We start from the raw sequence: 9,632 nt of genomic DNA on the forward strand, positions 1-9,632 counted from the left end.
GACTGATTCAAGATGTTATAGTTGAATGCCAGATGATCCAAAGGGAGGCAGGAAGGAAGAAAAGGGGAGTGAACAAAAGGGAGTGAAGAGGAAATGTATGGGCGAGCATGTGGAACAGAAGTGCATTGTACTGAAATAAGAGAAACACACTAAGGACAGAAAGAGAAGACACACAGGGACAGTTCCCCTCTAAAATACATACTGTGTGAATAGCACTGTGCTGATTTTCTCTAACACAACATGGTGTAAGAGAAATCAGGGATGAAATGGAGTGATCATGACGTTTGTGGCTCCCCTCGCTTATCCACCCACAAGAGGAGTTAAGAAGATTAAGGAGAGATGTCACGGACATGGCAGCAGCTCCAGCTATTCAAGGCCTGTGCGGATCAGCTCTGTGAGGTAGTTTGGCACATTTTCAGTCTGAGGCTTGGTTCTGGAGAGAGCTCTAGTGCTCTGAAAAATCTTATGTAGGCACAGGCAGGCTTCTTTTTTTTAAAGACTTATATTTTATTATTTTGTTTTATAATACAAATAAAAACGACTTCCAACCATAAAACTAATTAAAGAGGCTGTGGGCAAAATGATCCGCCAGTAACAGCAACAACAAAACAAAAAACAAGGCGTCTAAGGCAGCGTTGGTGTATGTCAAGTTCTGTGTGTTTTGTAACCACAACTCTGCCCAAACTTGAAAAATGCTCGATCAACCATTGAAGGATTCAAAGGACAACTCTTCTTATTAGTATTATCAATTCTTGTTATTCTTCCATTTTTATTGTCTTAACGATGGGTTCAGGTTTGATGATTTCAGTAGGAATGAATAAATGAATTGAACAGAAAAGGTTGAAAACCTTCAAGAAACAGAAAAGACATTCATTAGTCTCAAATAAATAAATAACAGTAAATATGTTCCCTCAAGTTATCCTAGTTTCTGATTCTTAACCAAGTAATTCAAGTAACTTAGAATCTCAAACCAGTTACGTAAAGTATCATCATACTTTAAATGAATTCACCTAAATCTAAATAATAATATCATACCAAAGTTATTCAACTTAAACTGTAATTTACGTAATAATAATTAACCCCAGTTGTGGCGAAGCATGACCTCATCACACCGTCCACATCAAAGTTGTTTCTTTCCCACCAGTTGCGTCTTTCAGATTGATCAGGAATGTTGGTCCTTCCTTACCTCCAGGAACAGATGAAAAGACTTCCTTCTTTGTTGTTTAACAGCAGTCGGCATCCTTATGTTGCATTCTACGCCTCTTCTGGACTTTACTTCTTTAATTTCTTTTTATTAACCCAGTTAAAACAAGATATCTCATAATGTTCTTCCTCCCTTCTCTAGATTTCCCACAATCTATTATACTCTTGAAACTCTTCTCCACTGTTCCTGTCTTCCACAACCCTGCTGTCATCTCTTCCTTCTCCCTTTCATATCCCCGACAAGCAACAATCACATGCTCCACTGTCTCTCTCTCCACACATCTACACCGACCGACCAGTTGGATGTTTTCCTAACATACTGAGTGTGCTATTCAGTTTACTGTGCCCTATTCTTAGTCTGCTCATGATCACCTGCTCTGCTCTGCTACCTCTCCTTCTACACCTTGTAATTTATATAAATGTCTCCCCTTTTCCTGGTTCTTCCAATGTTGTTTCCATTGATTGATTATTTCCTTCTAATTCATGTGCTGGTACCCACATGAACGCTATTTCCCTCCCCTGCTGTGTTAAAGTGAAAAACACTAGCTGCATCCAAACATTAGGTGCCATGCATTCCCAGTGGGTGCGCAGGCAAATATTCGCCTCCTGTTTTTCTACTTTGTGATGTCCTGAGACGAGCAGGGTGTTCTAGACATCGACTCGTGACCTTGCACTATAATAATATAGCTACAATAATATATTGGTCTATATACTGGTCTGTGGAGCCAAACTGTGGGAAGAAAATGAAACCACCCAGTCTCATACCATGCACAACACGTGTGGACTGTGTGACCTTCTTTGCAAAAAATAAAGCTCTGTGTATTTTAATATGTTCTTATGTACTTCTTTATTCTTTGCACTTCATATATGACCTCATATGTTGTACATGTGAGAGAAGTTTCTGTATTTAGGTGTCAGTGCCCCCTGGTGTTTTGTGAAGGAATGACATGTCTTATTTTCAAACTGTAATAAATTACATTTTTAGAGATTACACTTGTGCCCTGTGATGAACTGTGATGACTTGTTCTGTCGCTCAAAGTCAGCTGGGATAGGCTCCAGCTCCACCGTGACCTACATCCACAAACACACATAATGCTTTCTGACACATTATATCAACAGTGATAAAGCATGAGAGATGTGAGTTATACATTATTATAGATGTGTCAATGTAAAATGAATATGTATTAATAATTTACTCTTCATCGCAGAAAATTATTGGCATGGCAAAGCCAGGACAAGTTTATTTGTATAGTCAAAAGACAATTTAAAGAGCTTTACATAAAATATAAAAGGCATTAAGACAAAATATAAAAGAAACATGAGTGAAATAAAAGTGATATAAGAATAATGCAAACACAATAAGAAAGTATTCAAACTTACAGTGCAGTTACAGTTCAGTGTAATTTAGTCTAATGAAAGGCTGCAGCAAAGAGAAAAGTCAGAAGCTCTAATTTAAAAGAACCTCAAGCTTCTTTCTGACAGTGGTGCAGGAAAACTGAATGATGCTTCTTAAGAATTCAAACTTGAACATAAAATGTAAAATAATTTATTAATCAGATGATGAAATGAAATATGAAAGCAACATAACATCATGGTCGCCTGCAGAAAAACACTTCTGCGAAGGGCCTAACCACTTTACCCACAATGTGTGACCAAACTACAGCCTGTGCCATCAGAGCATGAACACTTTCTTATTAGAAGTGTGAGAAACAGGGCGGTAACACGGTCTATGAAGACCAAGACAAGTTTTGAGCAGTCAAACAGGAAACAACCACTTCCTTGTGTCTTCGCCTCTTTCAAAAATATTAATGTAAAACCTGAAGGTGACAGTCTGACACTCTCTGTCTGACGGTCATCATGTTCAGCCTAAACCAAGCACCTCTGCTCTGTGTTCAACTATTAGTTATGGGCCAAGTCTTTGCAGGTACAGTGGAGATTTGTGTTTGTGATGCATGCTTTTCTGCAGATTTAATTACAGGTTTCATTTTATATTCATTGTTTTTTTCTGTTATAGTGATTCATCAAGTTGACCACATGGTGTACAGAGGAGACTACGTCAGCCTGGATTGCAACATATCCAAAGAAAATATAACACAAATCACCTGGACCAAAGACCAAAGATTTTCGTTTGCTTATTTTGTCCCAAAGAATCAGACTTCTTCAAATTTCCCCTTTCATAGACTGAGAATAGACCAAAACTTTCCTTCAGTGCTGAATGTTTCTGATGCTCAGCATGAAGATGCAGGACTCTATAAATGTGATGTTGTAGCTGCTAACGATGGCACAAGGACTACTCAGTGGAATTTAACAGTGTCAGAGAAACCTGAAGGTAGGTAGAGCACAAAGCCAGATAAATCATCTCTACACCAGACTCACACTGCATGCTACTTAAATTCATTCACATCTGATTTTATGCAGAAGTCAGTTCTTCGTGGTATTTTCCATACATACTCGCAGCTGTAATTGGATTACTTCTTTGTGGCATCGCTCCAGCTGTCTGCCTCTGCAGGTGAGTAACACCTTTTAGCTTCCGGCTTTAAAAGTACAGACAGATGAATTTCAGTATTCTCTGCAGCTGTGCATCAGATAATGTTAAAATGGAGACTCTGAATATTAAACGTACACTTTTTGAACATTTCAAATGTTTTTCCTATGTTATAAGCACCACAAACAAAGTTTATTAAGGTCACTCAGGAATCTTAAATTGTGAAATTTGGGTGAATCTACCCTTTACGGTTTTATTTTTGTAGCAGCACAAAAGCTAGAGCAAGAAGCTACAGGTATTTATTGACCTTGAAATGTCCTTTGTGTGTGCCTTTGGTTGACGTGTTTTGGTGCACAGTGGAGGGTGCAAAGCTGCAGAAAATACACAAAGTGATGTACAGGAAGGAAGGTACAAGGAAATTAGGCCAGGGTGATAGATATCACTGAGGACACTGAGATCATGTCCATTGCATGAGATACTTGGAAGCTATTCAACTTATACTCAACCTGTAAATGAGAAAAGAACTGAGTTTCCTTATAAGTGCTTATTAAATGATTGTCCTTTGTGTAATCTCTCTTCATACTTCTATATATTTGGATAAGCATTTTGGAATTTGGACTTTTACTTGTGATTAAATATATGAACATTGTGGTATCAGTTCGTCATTTATAGGGAGTATCATTTATGTTTTTTAACTTTTAAACACTTTATTTAGGTTTATTCTCCATTCTGTCATGTGTGAACCTTAAACAACATTTTCTCTGCAGAAAACTCAGAGCCAGGACACCAGAGCAGAACCCGGCCCAGGACCAGACTAACCTCGAGTCTGGTGGAGAGGTGAGAAGAAGTTTGTCATGTTTGACGCTCTCACGTTTCTCTGCTTTTCTTTTTCTCTCTCGGAGAAAGAATTGAACTTTGCTTTCTCTTTCTGTCTCTGTAGGTGGTGGTTCCTCAGGGGAGCAGAGAGAGAAGGACGAATAACAAGCAGAGGAGTCAGTACATGGAGAGACTCAACTCAATCTATGACGTCTACTGAGCTGACAAACCATTCAGATGAAAGAAAGAAACATGGACAGAGTCTACAAGAGACGGCTCACGTTTGACGGGCATTACATTTTTTTATTTATTTCAAACCAGGAGTTTCCAGGGAAGGCAGTCAGGAGGACGACAACCGGGTCACTAATGCCTTCAACTTATTTATCATTAACACGTTAAAACCAGCGCCTCACTTTGTTTTTATCTTATATTTTATATTTATGATACTCTGTGTATATTAATATGTTCTTATGTATATGATGTATATTATTAGTATGCTGTGTTGCACTTTGCACTTCATATATGACCTCATATGTTGTACATGTGAGAGACGTTTCTGTATTTAGGTGTCAGTGCCCCCTAATGTTCTGTGAGGGAATGACATGGCTTATGTCAAACTGTGAATAATAGCTTTTAGAGACTAAACTTGAGTGCGTTTTTATTTTTCAGTTACTACCAGAGGAGAACAGCCGTGAGTGTGTGTTGCTTTTGATTTGGTGTTTTACTCAGTGAACATGAGACACAGACAAGATGTGTCGCCTAATCGAAATTGCGCACACACAAAAACAGAAGAAGATTAAGACGGTTAAAGTTACTCCACTGTGTAGGGTAGAGGCCATTTGGATGAATGTGAGGCAACAAATTTTGTTATGTACGTAAGTTGCACTTTGCACAGTAAAGCTTGCATCTTCGGTACGAATCTATTAACGGATGTGTCCTCATGTCCATTGAACCGTAGATTAACATCCTATACATCATATACTACATGACTCGTTTTTAGGATCCAACAAGTGTTCACACAATGCTCTCAGACCGTCTGGTCACTTTGTCACCAGTGTGGGTGAAGTGGTCACCTTTGCCAGAAGTGTGTATTGCTGCAGCTGCACATATGTTTATGTGTTTTTATCATTTCGTTTACGTTTCATGAACTCTGTGTTATAATCCTCTGGTTTCTTATGGTATTGATGGAATCTTGGAATTATGCTTGTATGCATGTGTTTACATGTGTACCCTTGCACTTCATCTATGTTGAACCTTCATATTTATATCCCATAGTTGGAGACTGAAGATTTCCCTGTATTAGGTGTCAGTTGCCCACCTGGTTGTTTCCGTGAGGGAATGACATGGCTTATTCAAAATTTGTAATAAATTTACATTTTTAGAGATACACTTGGTGCCCTTTGATGAACCTGTGAGTGACCTTTCTCGTCGCTCAAGAAGTGCACTGGATCAGGCTCCGCTTCACCGTGACTACAGCCCCAGAAACACACAGACTCTTTTCTGACACATTAATATCAACAGTGATAAAGCATGTAGAGCTGAGGTTATTCATTATTATAATTGTCAATGTAAAATGACTATTAGGATTATACTTTACCGTGCTCACTGAAAAGTGCTATTGGCATGGCAAAGCCAGGACAGAGTGATTATGTAAGAGTCCTGTTGAACAACAAGGCCATTCAAAGGAGCTTTTGCAGATAAAATATAAAGAAACGTGGCAAAATAAATAATAAAAATAAAAATAAGGTAAAATCACACAGAAAGCAGAATAAACATATTCAAACTTACAGTTGCAGTTACGTTCATTATTAGTGTCTAAAAAAGGCGGCAGGCAAAGAGAAAAGTCAACAGTATAATTTAATGACGAACAATGCTTCTCTGGAGTTTAGTTGTAAGGCCCAGTGTTGGAAGGATTTAGTGGACAGTTCAGGGGTGGTAGTGGGTATGAATTTGAACCCACATCGCCTCTGAAGCCTCCCTAAAAATGCAAAGTTCTGGTCAACCTGGCCTCTCCTCTCTCGGACACACAGTAAACTGTGACGATGAACTCAGGGATCGCTGGTCCACTAGTCCTGGTCAGGGCTCTTGGTCGGTTTTTTTTCTGCAGAGATTAAAAAAATATAGGAATGATGAGGCTCCCACAGCACGTTTGTAGCTGTTTATCAATACTTATTATGTATATGTTTATAGGAGAGGGTGAGAGAGTCAAGATAAAAGCCTGGAGAAGTTCTAGAGACCATCCTCATGTTCTGTGTTAAAAATAGGTCAACTGTGTGCAGTGAAGACTGCAGCACGTGAAGAGAACGGTGAGAAGAGATCGGCCCTACTGACTCAGAGCAAGGAAGTGGGAGAGTTACAGACTAGAAACGAGGGAGCTATGTTACCCAGAGAGAGGCTGGAATGTGAGTGTAGCCTTAGCTTGAGCTCTTCATCTCATGTGCAAGCAAATGAAATAAACACGTGAACATGTTCCTAACTTTAAAATGGAACACGTGGTTATTTCTTAATGAGAAGAAACAAGATCTGAGAGACTGTTTTGTCATGTAAGTCAGCAATACTACCTCTTTTCACGGCCGCAAGATTTGAATTTGTCAAGCAGGAATGTCCACGAGACAACTTTGTTAAATTTGGGCCAACATATGTCAAAACTTGAATTGCATTTACATCAAATGGAACTAACTAAATTTGCAATGTAAGCAGTGTATCTGGTTTGAACTGTATAATACAAGAACAATGCCAAATGGACCACGTTGGGAATAACAACGACTGAAACTAGTTACTCACCTGCAGAGGCAAACGCTGGGCGTGCCACAAAGAAGTAATCCTTACAGCTGCGAGTAATGTAGGAAATACCACGAAGAACTGACTTCTGCTAAAATCAGATGTGATGACATTTAAGTAGCATGCGTGTGAGTCTGGTGTAAGAGTGATTACTGGCTTTGGGGCTCACCACTATCAGGTTTTCCTGACACTGTTAAATTCCACTGGTAAGTCCGTGGCCATCGTGTACCATTCACCACATTTATAAGTCCCTGCATCTTCATGCTGAGCAATCAAAACATTCAGCACTGAAGAAATTTTGGTCTATTCGTCTGGAGAGGAGAAATGTAAAAGTCGGATTCTGGTAGATGATAAGAAAACAAAAATCTTTGGTCTTGGTCCAGATGATTTGTCTTGTATCGGCCTTCCTTCTGTTACAATCAAAGACTGACGGAGTCCTCCTCTTACCAGTACACCATGGGTCAATCTGATGAATCACTACAATCACACAGAAAAAAACAATGAATAATAAAATGGAAACCGTAATTAAATCTGCAGAAAGCATGCATCACAAACCAAATCTCCACTGTACCTGCAAAGACTTGGCCCATAACTAATAGTTGAACACAGAGCAGAGGTGCTTGGTTTAGAGCTGAACATGATGAACCGCGGACAGAGACTGTCAGAACTGCACCTTCAGGTTTTACATTATATTTTTGAAGGAAGGCAACAGGAGTGGTTACTCCGTATTGACTGCTCAAAATAGTGTGATGAAAGTCATGAGACATAAGTTTTACATCACATTAGAGAAAACGACAGATCAATTTATAAATATCCAATTATAATAGCTCATAAATCAACCTGAACATAACTGTAAACTAATTTATTACTCAGACAGATCCGCACAAACTCACTAAGCGTGTGTCTAACGAGTCCCATCACGTGTCAATAAGGTATCACTGTATGCTACGCATAGAAGTACATGATAGCATGAAGAATACTGCATGCCGTCAATATAGGCAAAACTGATCATTCTAAGGTGTTTATGAATGTTTGTCACTGAAGCATTTAGTGATGCATTATATGTCATTTTGATGCCACATAGATGATGGTCCCTCATGACCTGTTTTCTCATTAACGACCAGTCACGGTGTCGTATCAACAGTCTGATGCAAGCCTGTATTTGGACACATTTGGGAAAGTGGCTAAGCACTTTGCAGAAAATGTTTTCTGGCAGGTGAACATGACGGTTATGTGCATTTTTATATTTCAGATTTCATCATGCGATATGTACTGACATTAGTTTTTTTTTTTATGGTTTACATTCAAGTACCACGTTTGATTCATTCTATTGAATTAAAGTTAGAATTGATTAAACTTATGTTTCCGGAGACTGTTCTCACACATTTGAGCAGTCAAACGGAAACGAACCCTTCCTTGTGTCTTCACCTCCTTTAAAATAGAAATGAAAGGTGAAAGACACTCTCTGTCTGACGGTCTCATGTCCAGGACTAAACCAAGCAACCTCTGCTCTGTGTTCAACTATTAGTTATGGGCACAAGTCTTTGCAGGTACAGTGAGATTTGTGTTTGTGATGCATGCTTTTCTGCAGTTTTATACAGGTTTCATTTTATTAATTGTTTTTTTCTGTTCTAGTGATTCATCAAGTTGACCACATGGTGTTATCAGAGAGACACCCGTCAGCCTGGATTGCAACATATCCAGATACAAGACAAATCAGCTGGACACCAAGACCAAAATTTTGTTTTCTTATTTTTATTCTAACAAGAATCAGACTTCTTCAAATTTCCTCCTCTCACCAACTGAGATACAAAACTTTGCCTTCAGTGCTGAATGTTTCTATGCTCACATGAAGATGCAGGACTCTATGATGTGATGTTAAGCTGCAACTGATGCACAAGGGACTACTCGTGGAATTTAACAGTTGTCAGAGAAACCTGAAGGTAGGTAAGGCCAAAGCCAGATAAATCATTCTACCCAGACTCACAGTGCATGCACTTAAATCATTCACATTGATTTTATGCAGAAGTCAGTTTCTTCGTGGGTATTTTCATACATACTCGCGACTGTAATTGGATTACTTCTTTGTGGCATCGCTCCGGGTGCTCTCTGCAGTGAGTAACACCTTTTAGCTTCCGGCTTTGAAAGTACGTACAGATGAATTTCAGTATTCATCTGCAGCTGTGCCATACAGATAATGTTTAAAATGGAGACTCTGATATTAAAACTTAAACTTTTTGAAACATTTCAAATGTTTTTTTAAGGTCACTCTGAGAATCTTTGGAGTCTTTTGTGTTTTTATCGCCTGACTGCTCCTTTGGTGTGTAGCCTTTGGTCGACGTGTTTT

General features: G+C 38.9%; 1 protein-coding gene across 1 annotated transcript; it reads left to right on the top strand.

Annotated features, from left to right (window-relative positions):
* Positions 1 to 3,036: 3,036 nt before the first annotated feature.
* Positions 3,037 to 5,109, top strand: LOC113748241 (uncharacterized). The gene is made up of 5 exons (XM_027291322.1): positions 3,037 to 3,127; positions 3,218 to 3,532; positions 3,622 to 3,712; positions 4,456 to 4,525; positions 4,629 to 5,109. Exons 1-5 carry the CDS (start codon positions 3,061 to 3,063, stop codon positions 4,722 to 4,724), a joined length of 639 nt encoding a protein of 212 aa, XP_027147123.1. The 5' UTR covers positions 3,037 to 3,060; the 3' UTR covers positions 4,725 to 5,109.
* The last annotated feature ends 4,523 nt before the right edge of the window (positions 5,110 to 9,632 follow it).

This window comes from Larimichthys crocea, chromosome XVIII (assembly GCF_000972845.2).
Source record: "Larimichthys crocea isolate SSNF chromosome XVIII, L_crocea_2.0, whole genome shotgun sequence".
Taxonomy (NCBI): domain Eukaryota; kingdom Metazoa; phylum Chordata; class Actinopteri; family Sciaenidae; genus Larimichthys; species Larimichthys crocea.